The following is a 17,047-nucleotide window of genomic DNA, read 5'->3' on the forward strand; positions in this document are numbered from 1 at the left end:
AAGAGTGAGTAATAAAGCATATTCTACAAAATCGATGTATAATTTTGCATGGGAATTCACTATGAATATTTACTATGCCCCTCAGGCAGTGGCACACAATCATCTATGTTTCTTCCCCATCTATCTTGCAGTCTTTCACTAGATATGACAAGGAAAAATATCCTCTCTTCCCCCTCTCTATCACTCTGTTCTCCCTTCTCTCTCTCTCCCGCTTCCCTTTTGCTCTCTTTACCACACAGCTCTCCCATACCTCCCTTCTCGTCTCGCTCAGCGTCACAACAAACTGAATCTGCTTGACAGACTGGCACAACAATGGGGGCATTATGGGGCCAGGTGGGCAGGCAGATGGGGACACCCCACGTCCCGACTGCCAATGCCAGCTTAAACAAGCCCCTGCCCCACCCCCACGCCCCTGCCCGACTGTCCTTGATAAACTTTGATCTATAGGCCTATTGCATAAATAGCATCAAGAGTACCCAGAGCTTGTCCAATGGCCCTATGAACGCTACACAGACCCTTGAATAACTAACATTAAAAGAGATACCAGATAATGTTCAATGTTGCCATTGTCATTTAACTGCTCTAACCTTGGCTCTTGGACCCGATACGGACCTATACGTGGACCTGGATCTGGATTGGGGCCATATGGGGAACGGTAAGGGTTATTTTGATGAGGGTCAAGGTCATTGGGGCCCAGAGCCTAGCTGTGGAGGGAGCCTGCAGCCTCTAGGCCAATGTCCATGCCATTGGCGTTGGAAGAGCCACATAGGGAGTGGTCAGGGACAGGGGTCGAATAGTTTTGATCTCATGCTGCAGAACCCTGAAAGGGTGTTGCATCGCCTTCCACTGTCGCTCCTGTTGTTCGGCCTCCCACTCCAGCCTGATGTCTTACGCCTGCTGCAAGACATCAGGCTGCTCCTGAACAGAAGGGCCATCTCCTCCAATGAGGTCACCCCTGGATCGTCTGGTATGGGCCCTCTTCCTTCAGCCCAGCCTGGAGAGGTGGTCCTTGTCCTGGTTTTTCTATGTACTGTATTGGTCCAATATTTGGTCCTCTTAAATCAAATTAACCTAAGCTAAGCAACCGCTACTCTTCTGATCATCCCACTGCTGCCACCATATGTCAGGGAGGCAACAACCAAAGAGGCAACGAGAGACAACTGAGTAGGGTGCAATCAATATATGAGTATAATTCCTCGAATTTGAAAGGCTGCATACTGGCTGAATACCAGGCGGTGATGCAACCAGTCAAGATGCTCAACATGGTGCAGCTGTAGAACTTTGAGGATCTGAGGGCCCATTTCAAATCTTTTCAGCCTCCTGAGGGGGAAGAAGCATTGTTGTTCCCTCTTCACAACTGTGTTGGTGTGTGTGGACCATGATAGATTCTTAGCAATGTGGACACAGAGGAACGTAAAGCTCTCGAACCACTCCACGACAACCCAGTCAATGTGATGGGCGTGCTCGGCCCTCTGTTTTCTGTAGTCCATGATCATTTCCTTTGTCTTGCTGGCATTGAGGGAGATGTTGTCCTGGCACCGCTGCCAGGTCTCTGACCTCCTCCCTATAGGTGTTGTTGGTGATCAGGCCTACCACCGTCATGTCGTCAGCAAAGTTGATGGTGTTGGAGTCATGTGTAGCCACACAGTTGTGGGTGAACAGGGAGTACAGGACGAGACTAAGCACGCACCCCTGCAGGGCCCCCACGTTGAAGGTCAGCATGGTGGATGTGTTGTTGCCTGGGGGCAGCCCATCAGTAAGTCCAGGATCCAGTTGCAGAGGGAGGTGTTTTGTCCCAGGGTCATTAGCCTAGTGATGAGCTTGGAGGGCACTGGTGTTTTTGTTTTATTTATATTATTAACCCCTCCACCACCCCCCCTCTTCGGAGGACAAATATCTTTTTGTTTTTTTTACATCTTCAAAAAAAATGTTATTGGTCACATGCAGATGGTTAGCAGATGTTAATGCGAGTGTAGCAAAATGTTTCTATTCATAATATAATTAACAAATATCATTATATTTTTATACATTTTGTCCTTAAATAAAAAATTTTTTTTATTAATCAGTATATTTGAGTTTAACCATAACATTTGTTGTAATATTTGTTCTATCTTTTCTGGAGGATAAAACTGAAATTGTAACCAGCGTTGTATGTATGGCTTGTTTAAGAAAGGGTGATACTTCAAACAACATTTTATTTTCAATTAGTCAGAAATGAGAAATTATAATCTGTATAAAGGCAAAAAGGCAATTTTTGAACAAATTATGAGCCTTTCTTAATCTACTGGAGAACCATTTTGGGTTTAAGTATAATTTATGTACGAGTGAAGCTTTTAGTGAAAGATTTAAAGCTTTACTATTTAATATTTGTAGCATTCAGCACTATGGTGTTGAACGCTGAGCTGTAGATAATGAACAGCATTCTCGCATAGGTATTCCTCTTGTCCAGGTGGGAGAGGCAAGTGAGGAGTGGAATAGAGATGGCGTCATCTGTGGATCTGTTGGGGCGGTATGCAAATTGAAGTGGGTCTGGGATGATGTTGTGAGCCATGACCAACCTTTCAATACATTTCATGCCTACAGATGTGAGTGCTATGCGGCGATAGTCATTTAGGCAGGTGAACTTGGCGTTCTTGGGTACAGGGTACAGTAAACTAAGGGAAACCGTGGCATGGCATCCGTGACAGGGAGACATGCATGATTATGTATACAGGTAAGACAGTCTAGCATTAGCTAGCTACATTTTCAGATATAAACATATTTCTAATTTTGACAATGTGGTTTCATTTCAAGCTAAAGTGTACTGCTAGCTAGCTAATGTTAGCTGACTGGCTCCCTAGCTGACATTATTATTTGTATCCCAGAGCTGTTTGCTTTGCTAGTTAGAGCCTGTTTGCTAGCTAACATTGAACCTTGTTAGTTAGCTTCCAGCATCATCTTGATACTACCCATCCGGGATCGTGAATACAGCCTCAGGCTCATTACCATAACGCAACGTTAACGATTTCTGAAAATCGCAAATGAAATTAAATAAATATGCCTGCTCTCAAGCTTAGCCTTTTCTTAACAACACTGTCATCTCATATTTTCAAAATATGCTTTTGAACCATAGCAAATCAAGCATTTGTGTAAGAGTATTGATAGCTAGCGTAGCATTTAGCGTATCATTTAGCACGCAACATTTTCACAAAAAACAGAAAACCAATCAGGTTTCACAAGATTGTGGTCATGAAAAAGGATACTGACATGTATTTTATATCACTATCATGCACACGCACCCTCACACATAAGGATGGCTCTGTTGTGGAAAGACTGATTCATGTTTGATAGTGTCTTGATGCTGTAGTGTTTGTCCTTCATGTTCTAATACTTTAATGTTACACCTTCCTTGTGTTTTTTGTAATAAAAAAATAAAAAAAGAGACCTAAGACAACAACAGCATGGCAGCAACACATGGCAACACAACATGACAACAACACATGTCAGCAGAGCAACATGGTAGAAACACATGTCAGCAGCGCAACATGGTAGCAGCACAAAACAGGGTGCAAATATTATTGGGCACAGACAACAGCACATAGGGTAAGAAGGTAGATACAACCATACATCACGTAAAGCACCCACAACTGTCATTAAGAGTGTCCATGATTGAGTCTTTGAATGAAGAGATGAGATAAAACTGTCAAGTTTGAGTGTTTGTTGCAGCTCGTTCCAGTCGCTAGCTACAGCAAAGTGGAAAGAGGAGCAACCCAGGGATGTGTGTGCTTTGGGGACCTTTAACATAATGTGACTGGCAGAACGGGTGTTGTATGTGGAGGATGAGAGCTGCAGTAGATATCTCAGATACGGGGGAGTGAAGCCTAAAATGGTTTTATAAATAAGCAGGTATACAGAGATGACCAGTTTACCGAAGAGTATAGAGTCCAGTGACGTGTCCTATAAGGAGCATTGGTGGCAAAGCTGATGGCCAAATGATGAAGAACATCTAGCCGCTCGAGAGCACCCTTACCTGCAGATCTATAAATTACGTCTCCATACTCTGGCAATCTACAATCTTTCTATTGAACATGTTGAAGAGACTAAACCGCTGGGTGTCACCCTAGATGGCAAACTATCATGGTCAACACATATAAACTCATTGGCTACTAAAATGGTAAGAGGTCTGCCCATGATAAAGCGTTGCTCTGCTTTTGTGATATCTCAGTCAACCAGACAGGTCCTACAGGCCCTAGTTTTGTCGCACCTGAACTACTGTCCAGTTGTGTGGTCATGTGTGACAAAGGACGTAGGAAAATTGCAGTTGAGCAGCACACGTTGCACTTAGATGTACAGTACACGGAGGGTTAGTGTTAATGACTTGCATGTCAGTCTCTCCTGGCTCAAATTTGAGGAGAGATTGACTGCATCACTATTGGTCTTTGTGTGAGGTGTTTGTGTTGAAGGTATCGGACTGTCTGTTCAAGCAGTTGGCACACAGTTTGGACATGCGTTATTATCACACAAGACATGCAACCAGTGGTCTCTTCACAGTCCCCTTGTCCAGAACAGAGGCAGGGAAACACAGTATTAAATAAAGCCATGACTAAATAGGACACTCTGCCACCCCAAGTAACTCAATTAAAAAACTGATTAAAGAATGTCTTACGGCACGACAGGGACTGTGGAGACACACAGACATTTTTATGCATTTTGGATTGTATTATGTACTGTATTATGTATGTGATGTTTGGTTAGGATACGATTGTGATATGTGGTTGTCTCGCCTGGCTATCTTAAGATGAATGCACTGGCTGTTGTCTGCTGAATGGCTCAATTCTAATGTAAATGTGGTGCTATTGATGTATTTTATTTGTTGTGTTGTTTCCTGTTTGGACCCCAGGAAGAGTAATCTAATTGGGGATCCTAATAAATACTAAATTACTAAATAGGCCCTCTGGAAATTAAATTTTGCTCCATTGCCGCTCAGCTGCCCGCAGCCCTGTTCTGTAAGCAGATAGTGAGTCGCTCAGCCACGGAGCGAGGGGAGGGTTGAGCCTGCCATGAGGAAAGGGGACAGTGAGAGTCACTCAGCCACGGAGCGAGGGGAGGGTTGAGCCTGCCATGAGGAAAGGGGACAGTGAGAGTCGCTCAGCCACGGAGCGAGGGGAGGGTTGAGCCTGCCATGAGGAAAGGGGACAGTGAGAGTCAAGGGATGTGGAAAGGGAGGAGAGGAGGGTCGAAGAGGCAGCTGGGTAGGGGCTGAGTGGGTAGGCTTGGAGGAGAGAAAAATAAACAAAGTAGTGATTAGAGACCTGGGGGGTGGAGGTTGCAGTGAGATTAGTAGGTGAACAGCCTCTATTAAAGATGAGGTCAAGTGCTTTGCCTGCATTGTGAGGGGACTGGGAAAGAGTGAGGTCAAAAGAGAAAAGGAATGGAAAGAAAGAGGTGGAACGAAAATTAATCAAAGGCAGACATCGGGAGGTTGAAGTTGCCTAGTATGATGAGTGGTGAGCCATTCCCCTGAGTCTGAAGGATTCGTGGATACCATTTTATGTCTCTGCTAGAAGTTTGAAGGAAGTTGTTAACTAGCATTAGCCTTGTTGGCCGCATATTGGCAGTTCCAAATGTTGCCGGACCCCAGGAATTCCACATGGGTTGTGCGCCCATGGTACACTAAATTAGAAGGGTTTCAGCTATGGGGTTGGGAGCATCTGTAAAACCTACAGGGAGAGGAGCCAACAGGGATAGAAAACACACACACGTAGTTGATATCTACAAAGGAGTACAATGAGATCATCTGAAAATAACTAAGATACTAAATTGAGAGAGTGGTGTGAAGCCTCCCTCTCATAACTTGTATTTATTAGTTTTTCACACAGCATTCTATAAAACTTTTATGTGATGTTCAATAACATATTTTTTCCAACATCCAAATATCTACAATATTGTGACACAAGCTTTTAAACTGTGCAATAGCTACTTGTATTGGTGTGGCCTCATTTGATACTTTGTCCAAAAGGGTCTCTCCCTCACGCGCGCACACACACACACACACCAGCAGCAACTTATAATTGCCCACAACAGACAGATGATGAAGAATAGACTGTTGCATCCTGTCCCCTCTGCTGCTGTGTGTGTGTGTGTGTGTGTGTGTGTGTAGCCATTGACATACTAATGGTCTGACCCAGAACCCAGTATGACCTCATTCAGCCACATTGTCCTCTGGCGATTGTCTGCAGTATGTGGACCCCAGGACTTACAGTACATTCAGTTAGAAAAGGAAATAAAATGCTGCTAGTAAATCAAATCAAATTGCTTTGTTAATGTGCTTTGTTAACACGTGTAGACTAACAGTGAAATGCTTATTTACGGACCCTTCCCAACAATGCTGAGACAAAAATGTAGAAGAAATGAAGTGTGCGTGTGTGTCTGATCCCTTCAGAAGGTGTGTGTGCAGTAAGTATGTTTACATACTTACAGTATGTAGCCTAAGCAATGCATCCCAAATATACAGTGCCTTGCGAAAGTATTCGGCCCCCTTGAACTTTGCGAACTTTTGCCACATTTCAGGCTTCAAACATAAAGAAATAAAACTATTTTTTTGTGAAGAATCAACAACAAGTGGGACACAATCATGAAGTGGAACGACATTTATTGGATATTTCAAACTTTTTTAACAAATCAAAAACTGAAAAATTGGGCGTGCAAAATTATTCAGCCCTCTTAAGTTAATACTTTGTAGCTCCACCTTTTGCTGCGATTACAGAGGTAAGTGGCTTGGGGTATGTCTCTATCAGTTTTGCACATCGAGAGACTGACATTTTTTCCCATTCCTCCTTGCAAAACAGCTCGAGCTCAGTGAGGTTGGATGGAGAGCATTTGTGAACAGCAGTTTTCAGTTCCTTCCACAGATTCTCGATTGGATTCAGGTCTGGACTTTGACTTGGCCATTCTAACACCTGGATATGTTTATTTTTGAACCATTCCATTGTAGATTTTGCTTTATGTTTTGGATCATTGTCTTGTTGGAAGACAAATCTCCGTCCCAGTCTCAGGTCTTTTGCAGGCTCCATCAGGTTTTCTTCCAAAATGGTCCTGTATTTGGCTCCATCCATCTTCTCATCAATTTTAACCATCTTCCCTGTCCCTGCTGAAGAAAAGCAGGCCCAAACCATGATGCTGCCACCACCATGTTTGACAGTGGGTATGGTGTGTTCAGGGTGATGAGCTGTGTTGCTTTTACGCCAAACATAACGTTTTGCATTGTTGCCAAAAAGTTCAATTTTGGTTTCATCTGACCAGAGCACCTTCTTCCACATGTTTGGAGTGTCTCCCAGGTGGCTTGTGGCAAACTTTAAACTACACTTTTTATGGATATCTTTAAGAAATGGCTTTCTTCTTGCCACTCTTCCATAAAGGCCAGATATACGACTGATTGTTGTCCTATGGACAGAGTCTCCCACCTCAGCTGTAGATCTCTGCAGTTCATCCAGAGTGATCATGGGCCTCTTGGCTGCATCTCTGATCAGTCTTCTCCTTGTATGAGCTGAAAGTTTAGATGGATGGCCAGGTCTTGGTAGATTTGCAGTGGTCTGATACTCCTTCCATTTCAATATTATCGCTTGCACAGTGCTCCTTGGGATGTTTAAAGCTTGGGAAATATTTTTGTATCCAAATCCGGCTTTAAACTTCTTCACAGCAGTATCTCGGACCTGCCTGGTGTGTTCCTTGTTCTTCATGATGCTGTCTGCGCTTTTAACAGACCTTTGAGACTATCACAGTGCAGGTGCATTTATACGGAGACTTGATTACACACAGGTGGATTGTAATTATCATCATTAGTCATTTAGGTCAACATTGGATCATCATTCAGAGATCCTCACTGAACTTCCGGAGAGAGTTTGCTGCACTGAAAGTAAAGGGGCTGAATAATTTTGCACGCCCAATTTTTCAGTTTTTGATTCGTTAAAAAAGTTTGAAATATCCAATTAATGTCCTTCCACTTCATGATTGTGTCCCACTTGTTGTTGATTCTTCACAAAAAAATACAGTTTTATATATTTATGTTTGAAGCCTGAAATGTGGCAAGTTCAAGGGGGCCGAATACTTTCGCAAGGCACTGTATCTGGTGGAAACTTCAAGGCAAGCGAAATAAACAACACCCCTACTCAGTGATGTTTGGGTGAGTGTTCTTGTTTTATCCAGGCTGTGGTGGCTGTGCCATGCAGACATAGGCTCGGTGTTGGCTAAAGGAGAAACAGACTGGCAACCAGGCTTGACAGGATAAGTTGCGTTACAGGAGAAGCAATGAAGCAACTCAGAAAGGCACTTTAGGCTGCCCATACAACGAAGTGGTAGGCCTGATTACCGGAAATGATGAGACAGCCTATAAGGAGGAGGTCAGAGAACTGGCAGTGTGGTGCCAGGACAACAACCTCTCCCTCAATGTGAGCAAGACAAAGGAGCTGATCATGGACTACAGGAAAATGTGGGCCGAACAGGCCCCCATTAACATCAACAGTGCTGTAGTGGAGCGGGTCGAGAGCTTCAAGTTCCTTTGTGTCCACATCACCAACGAACTATCATAGTCCAAACATACCAAGACAGTCGTGAAGAGGGCATGACAAAACCTTATCCCCTCAGGAGACTGAGAAGATTTGGTATGGGTCCTCAGATCCTCAAAAGGTTCTACAGCTGCTCCATCGAGAGCATCCCGACAGGTTGCATCACCGCCTGGTATTGCAACTGCTCGGCATCTGACCGTAAGGCGCTACCGAGTGTAGTGCATACGGCCCAGTACATCACTGGGGCTAAGCTTCCTGCAATCCAGGACCTATATAATAGGCGTGGTCAGAGGAAAGCCCATAAAATTGTCAGAGACTCCAGTCACCCAAGTCAGACTGTTTTCTCTGCTAACCTGTACCCCTGCACAATGACTTGGTACAGGTACCCCCTGTGTATAGCCTCGTTATTATTGTGTTACTTTTTTATTATATTTGACTTTAGTTTATTTGGCAAATCTTTTCTTAACTCTTCTTGAACTGCACTGTTGGTGAAGGGCTTGTAAGTATTTCATGATTAAGGTCTACACTTGTTGTATTTGGCATGTGTGACAAATAAAATTTGATTTACACTCAAAACGATATTGCTAGCCCCTTAGTTGATTCCAGTTGGAACATTCAAAGCAAAGAATAACCAAGAGCAGATGTTGAATGAAAGTTAATTTAAGTATTTACCAACATATTAGTCCTAACATGAAACATTGGCATTGCATGAAGTTGTTCTCTCGTTTGGAATAGGGACATCAGTGCTATGCACAAACCCAGATCAACGCTAACCCTTTCCCCTAAGCTCTTCATGTTGATCTGAAAGAATTGGATTGGACTCGGTTCAACTGCACAACAAATCATCCAATCCACGATAACTTGAATCAGGTATCGGTGCGAGGATAAAACCTAAATCTGCACACCCTGTGGGTCCCCCAGGAATGGCTTGAGAAACTCCACAGTTCTAAATCAAGTTTCAAATCAAATTTTATTTGTCACGTGTTTTGTAAACAACAGGTGTAGACTAACAGTGAAATTCTTACTTATGGGCCCTTCCCATCAACGCAGAGACAAGAAAATAGAGAAATAACTGAAACATAATAATTAAAGCAATGATAACTTGGCTATATACACGGGGCACCAGTACTGAGTCCATGTGCAGTGGTACGAGGTCGTAACTTGGCTATATACAAGGGGCACCAGTACTGAGTCCATGTGCAGTGGTACGAGGTCGTAACTTGGCTATATACACGGGGCACCAGTACTGAGTCCATGTGCAGTGGTGCGAGGTAGTAACTTGGCTATATACACGGGGCACCAGTTCTGAGTCCATGTGCAGTGGTACGAGTTAATTGAGGTAGATATGTACATATAACAAGGAATAAAGTGACTAGGCAACAGGATAGATAATTAACAGAAGCAGCAGCATATATGTGATTAGTCACAAGTCAAGTTTGTGCACAAAGGGTAAATGCAGATAGTCCGGGTAACTATTTAACTAAATATTTAGCATTCTTATTGCTTGGGGGTAGAAGCTGTTCAGGGTACTGTTGGGTCCAGACTGCAACAGCAGAGTGAACAGTCTATGGGCAGTGTGCACTACCCTATATCACCCCAGTGAAATCCCATCAAAGCAGACACAGCTGAAGGTGATTAGCTCCCCACAGGAGCACACCTGCAACCAGTTAGTGCGTGATTAGAGAGGAAGAAACCCAAGTAAACTTCCGAAAAAGGGAAAACAAATTGGTTGTGTTTTGTAATGGATAACTCCATATGTACTTGTTTTGGGCAAGTTCATGTAGCTGAGGCACCACCAAATATGTTTCTACTATGCATTAAACACATTTCAAATCTCTCCCGGCAGGGACTCTAAACCAAAACAACTGGGCCAACAAGTACCCATCATGCAGCAATGCTAGACAGTCGCCCATCAACATCGAGGAGGAGCTGACACAGGTCAAAGTTCAGTTCCAAAAGCTGGAGTTTGAGGGCTGGGAGGAGGCGATGTCTGATATGACCACCATCAAGAATGACGGCAAGACCGGTATGAGCTCTCAGGTCACCAGAAGTCTCATCATAAAACCAGCCAGTAATGAAACTGAAAAGCTAAAGTAATACAATAAAATAATCAGCCATTTAGTCAGCTAGCTATTCAGTAGCCACACTGTCTCTGAGCCTGGTGGTCTGGGTCTTAATTACAGTCTAATTATAATATATACAAATATTGAGCATTGTTGTTATAGTGTATACTTATGGCACTTTTTAAACTGATGGTACAATTACTTGGTTCTGGTGGGGAGATGATCGAAGGTGTTTTTCCCTTTCTTGGTATGAAATTGGCATGAAATATAATATCCTACATGCTGTGAATGTAAATATGTGTGTGAATGTGCATGTACACGTGAGAGCAAGTGTTCTCCATTGGCAGGCTTCAGGCCGCATCAATATACTGTGTGTGGATGTATGTGTATATTGGTTAATGGGTTCAAATAATGCTCTGTGTGTGTTCTCTCCAGTGGCGGTGAACCCAGAGGGGGACTTCTATGTGAGTGGAGGGGGGCTGAGGGGCAGGTTTAAGGTGGGGAGAATCACCTTCCACTGGGGCCTCTGTAAGGCTTCTTCAGAGGGCTCCGAGCACAGTCTCAGTGGGGTCAAGTACCCCCTGGAGGTAAGACCTGACACTCACTCATTATTTCCCCATTCCGATTGATTGTTTTATAGTCAACCAAACTAGGATAAAGTTAACAGTTAAGTAGTCCAATTTGTAGAACTTTTCATTTATTTAGCACTGTATCAAAATATATTGTAATAAACGTTGTTATAAAAATCCATACCGGTATGTGGATCCATTCCAGTATACCTTAAAATAGTAAACGTATATCGCCCAGCCTACTCCCAATGACAGTACATAGGATCTCAACCATATCCTGTATCTTGTCTCTCGGGCGGCAGGGTAACCTAGTGGTTAGAGCGTTGGACAAGAAGGTTGCAAGTTCAAACCCCCGAGCTGACAAGGTACAAATCTGTCGTTCTGCCCCTGAACAGGCAGTTAACCCATAGTTCCTAGGCCGTCATTGAAAATAAGAATGTGTTCTTAACTGATTTGCCTAGTTAAATAAAAAAATAGAATTTGTATTTATTATGGATCCCTATTATCAATGAATCAATCAAATGTATTTATAAAGCCCTTTTTACATCAGCCGATGTCACAAAGTGCTGTACAGAAACCCATCCTAAAACGCCAAACAGCAAGGTATGCAGACATAGAAGCACGTTGGCTGGGAAAAACTCCCTAGAAAGGCCGGAAACTAGGAAGAAACCTAGAGAGGAACCAGGCTATGAGGAGTGGCCAGTCCTCTTCGGGTTGTGCCGGGTGGAGATTATAACAGAACATGGCCAAGATGTTAAAACGTTCATAGATGACCAGCAGGGTCAGATAATAATAATAATAATAATAATAATAATAATAATAATAGTGGTTGTAGATGGTGCAACAGGTCAGCACCTCGGGAGTAAATGTCTGTTGGCTTTTCATAGTCAATCATTCAGAGTTGGAGACAGCAGGTGCGGTAGAGAGAGAGTCCAAAACAGCAGGTCCGGGACAAGGTAGCACATCCAGTGAACAGGCAAGGGTTCCAAAGCCGCAGGCAGAACATTTTTGAAACTGGAGCAGCAGCATGACCGGGTGGACTGGGGACAGCAAGGAGTCATCAAGCCAGGTAGTCCTGAGGCATGGTCCTAGAGCTCAGGCCCTCCAAGAGAAGAGATAGAGATAGAATTAGAGAGAGCATACTTGAATGCACACAGGATAAGATAGGATAAATACTCCAGATATAACAGACTGACCCTAGCCCCCAGCACAAACTATTGCAACATAAATACTGGAGGCTGAGACAGGAGGGATCGAGAGACAATGTGACCCTGTATGACGATACCCCCGGACAGGGCCAAACAGGCAGGATATAACCCCACCCACTTTGCCAAAGCACAGCCCCCACACCACTAGAGGGATATCTTCAACCACCAACCTACTACCCTGAAACAAGCCCAAGTATAGCCCCGAAGATCTCCACCACAAAACCGAGGGGGGCGCTAACCCGGACAGAAAGATCACGTCGGTGACTCAACCCACTCAAGTGACGCACCCCTCCTAGGGACAGCATGGAAGAGCACCAGAAAGCCAGTGACTCAGCCCCTGTAATAGGGTTAGAGGCAGAGAATCCCAGTGGAGAGAGGGGAACTGGCCAGGCTGAGGCAGCAAGGGCAGTTCATTGCTCCTGTGCCTTTCCGTTCACCTTCACACCCCTGGACCAGACAACACTCAATCATAGGACCTACTTAAGAGATGAGTCTTCAATAAAGACTTAAAGGTCGAGACCGAGTATGCAAGTCTCGCATGGATAGGCAGACCATTCTATAAAATTGAGCTCTGTAGGAGAAAGCCCTGCCTCCAGCTGTTTTCTTAGAAATTCTAGGGACATTAAGGATAGCGTACCACAGCGTACGTGTAGGTATGTACGTCAAGACCAAATCGGAAAGATGGGTAGGAGCAAGCCCATGTAATGCTTTGTAGGTTAGCGGGAAAACCTTGAAATCAGCCCGAGCCTTAACAGGAATCCAGTGTAGAGGCTAGCACTGGAGTAATATGATCACATTTTTTGGGTTCTAGTGAAGATTCTAGCAGCTGTGTTTAGCACTAACTGAAGTTTATTTTGTGCTTTTTTTATGGGTAGCCGTAAAGTAGAGCATTACCATAGTCTAATCTAGAAGTGACAAAAGCATGGATTTAAAAAACATTGCATAATTGTTGGACAGACAGTTTCAGATTTTTGGAGTGTTTTACGAAGTTGCAAAAAAGCTGTCCTTGAAATATTCTTGATATGTTCGTCAAAAGAGAGATCAGGGTCCAGAGTAACGCAGAGTTCCTTCAGTTTTATTTGAGATGACTGTACAACCATCAAGATGAATTGTCAGATCTGTTTCTTGGGACCTAGAAACAGACAGCATATCTCTTTTGTCCGAGTTTAAAAGTTTAAAAAATTGCCGCCATCCACTTCCTCATGTCTGAAACACAGGCTTCCAGGGACGGCAATTTTGGGTCTTCACCATGTTTCATCGAAATGTAAAGCTGTGTATCGTCCGCATAGCAGTGAAAGTTAACATTATGTTTCCGAATGACCCCACCAAGAGATAAAATGTATAGTGAAAACAATAGTGGTCCTGAAACGGAACCTTGAGGAACACTGAAATGTACAGTTGATTTGTCAGAAGACAAACCATCCACAGAGACAAACTGATATCTTTCTGACAGATAAGATCTAAACCAGGCCAGAACTTGTTCATGTAGACCAATTTGTTTTCCAATCTCTCCAAAAGAATGTGCTGATCGATGGTATCAAAAGCAGCACTAAGGTCTCGGAGCATGAGGACAGATGCAGAGCCTTGGTCTGACGCCATTAAAAGGTCATTTACCACCTTCACGAGTTTAGTCTCAGTGCTTTGATCAAAAACCAGACTGAAGTGTTTCGTATACATTGATTGTCTTCAGGAAGGCAGTGAGTTGCTGCGCAATAGCTTTTTCTAACATTTTTGAGAGGAATGGGAGATTCGATAGAGGCCGATTCGTTTTTTAAATATTTTCTGGGTCAAGTTTTGGCTTTTTCAAGAGAGGCTTTGTTATTGCCACTTTTAGTGAGTTTGGTACACATCCGTGGATAGGGAGCTGTTTATTATTTTCAACATAGGAGGGCCAAGCACAGGAAGCAGCTCTTTCAGTAGTTTAGTTGGAATAGGGTCCAGTATGCAGATTGACGGTATAGAGGCCAAGACAATTTTCATCAATGTGTCAAGAAATATTGTATTAAAAAACTTGGAGGTCTCCCTTAATCCTAGGTCCTGGCAGTGTTGTGCAGACTCAGGACAACTGAGATTTAAAGAGGAGTCCGTAATTTGCTTTCTAATGATCATGATCTTTTCCTCAAAGTTTATGAATTTATCACTGCTGAAGTGAAAGGCATCCTCTCTTGGGGAATACTGCTTTTTAGTTAGCTTTGCGACAGCATCAAAAATACATTTTGGATTGTTCTTATTCTCCTTAATTAAGTTGGAAAAATAGGATGATCGAGCAGCAGTGAGGGCTCTTCTGTATTGTCTAGCTAGTCGGAAGACTTCCAGTTTGGTGTAGCGCCATTTCCGTTCCAATTTTCTGGAAGCTTGCTTCAGGGCTCTGGTATTTTCTGTATATCAGGGAGCTAGTTTCTTATGACAAATGTTTTTAGTTTTTAGGGGTGCGACTTCATCTAGGGTAAACAGTGATTGAGTAGGCTGTATAGATTTCATGACTAGAAGCTCAAAATATGAAAACGCAGTCATTTTTTGAAAATTGAAATTTGCTATCGTAAATGTTAGTAACATCTAAGCCTTTGCGGGATGCACAGGGATATGGTCACTAGTGTAACCAGGAGGAGAGGCCTCATTTAACACAGTAAATTTATCAGGCTTAAGCCATGTTTCAGTCAGGCCAATCACAAGATTATGATCAGTGATTGGTTCATTGACTATAACTAACTGCCTTGGAAGTGAGGGATCTAACATTAAGTAGCCCTATTGTGAGATGTGAGATATCACAATCTCTTTCAATAATGACAGGAATGGAGGAGGTCTTTATTCCAGTGAGATTGCTAATGCGAACACCGCCATGTTTAGTTTTACGCAACCTAGATTGATGCACACACACGGTCTCAATGGGGATAGCTGAGCTGACTACACTGACTATGCTAATGGCAGACTCCACTAAGCTGACAGGGTGGCTAACAGGGTGCAGGTCAGGTAGCAGGCTATCTCATTGTGGAGCTAGAGGAGTTAGAGCCCTGTCTATGTTCATAGATAAGATGAGAGCACCCTTCCAGCTATGATGGAGTCCGTCACTCCTCAGCAGGCCAGGATTGGTCCTATTTGTGGGTGAGTCCCAGAAAGAGGGCGAATTATCTAAAAATTATATCTGTTGGGAGGGGCAGAAAACAGTTTTCAACCAGCGATTGAGTTGTGATACTCTGCTGTAGAGCTGATAACTCCCCCTAACTGGGAGGGGGCCAGAGACAATTAATCGATGCGACACATCTTTCTAGCTGATTTACACGCTGAATCTATGTTGCGCTTGATGACCTCTGACTGTTTCATCTTAACATTGTTGGTGCCGACGTGGATAACAATAACTCTATACTCTATACACTCGCAAGTTTTAGCTTTAACCAGCACCATCTTCAGATTAGCCTTAACGTCGGAAGCCCTGCCCCCTGGTAAACAGTGGATGATCGCTGGATGATTAGTTTTAAGTCTAATACTGTGGGTAATGGAGTCGCCAATGACTAGAGTTTTCAATTTGTCAGAGCTAATGGTGGGACGCTTTGGCGTCTCAGACCCCGTAACGGGAGGAGTAGAGACAAGAGAAGGCTCTACTCTGTACTTACAGGTGGCACAGACACTGTTTCATCCTTTCTTACACTGAAATGACCCTTGCCTAGCGATTGCGTCTGAATCTGGGCTTGCAGCACAGCTATCCTCACCGTAAGGCGATCGTTCTCCTGTATATTATGAGTACAGCGACTGCAGTTAGAAGGCATCATGTTAATGTTACTACTTAGCTTCGGCTGTTGGAGGTCCTGACGAACCATGTCCAGATAAAGCGTCCGTAGTGAAAAAGTTGAATGAAAAAAAGTTAAGTGAATGAAAAACCAAAAATATAAACGGTAAGTAAAAACCGTAAAGTTGGCAGGTAGCAAAGTAAGGTTGACAACAAAACGCACAGCAACACGTAAACAAGTCTGCAAGTTGTGACCGGAAATGTGTAACTCTGTGTTGTTGTATGTGTCGAATTGCTACGCTTTATCTTGGCCAGGTCGCAGTTGCAAACTTGTTCTCAACTAGCCTACCTGGTTAAATAAAGGTGAAATAAAAAATTTATAAAAAAGACTTCAAGGAGTGCGGTTCAAATTGTTGTGACGAAGGCTTCAGGGCACCCAAGAAAGTCCAGCAAGCACCAGGATTGTCTCCTACAGTTGATTCAGCTGCGGGATCGGGGCACCACCAGTACAGAGCTTGCTCAGGAATGCAGGTGTGAGTGCATTTGCACGCACAGTGAGGAGAAGACTTTTGGAGGATTGCCTGGTGTCAAGAAGGGCAGCAAAGAAGCCACTTTTCTCTAGGAAAAACATCAGGGACAGACTGATATTCTGCAAAAGGTACAGTGATTGGACTGCTGAGGACTGGGGTGAAGTCATTTTCTCTGATGAATCCCCTTCCCGATTGAATAGGGGCACCCGGGTTGCTTCTTAGCCAAGGGAGTGGGCTCACTCAAAATTTTGCCGAAGAACACAGCCATGAATAAAGAATGACATCAACACATCCTCAGAGAGCAACTTCTCCCAACCATCCAGGAACAGTTTGGTGACGAACAATGCTTTTTCCAGCATGATGGATATTTTGGGTCCATGGCCAGGAAACTCCCCAGACCTTAACCTGTT

The 17,047-nt window shown here is 43.6% G+C and overlaps 1 protein-coding gene across 1 annotated transcript in view; it reads left to right on the forward strand.

Moving 5' to 3' along the window:
- The first annotated feature begins 1,720 nt into the window (after positions 1-1,720).
- Positions 1,721-17,047, forward strand: part of LOC135556896 (receptor-type tyrosine-protein phosphatase zeta-like) — a 53,955-nt gene continuing 38,628 nt past the window's right edge. The window contains 4 exon segments of the mRNA XM_064990305.1: positions 1,721-1,756; positions 2,450-2,462; positions 10,390-10,569; positions 11,042-11,193. Coding sequence (XP_064846377.1) covers positions 1,721-1,756; positions 2,450-2,462; positions 10,390-10,569; positions 11,042-11,193 — 381 coding nt within the window.

This window comes from Oncorhynchus masou, chromosome 15 (genome assembly GCF_036934945.1).
Source record: "Oncorhynchus masou masou isolate Uvic2021 chromosome 15, UVic_Omas_1.1, whole genome shotgun sequence".
Classification (NCBI taxonomy): Eukaryota; Metazoa; Chordata; class Actinopteri; order Salmoniformes; family Salmonidae; genus Oncorhynchus; species Oncorhynchus masou.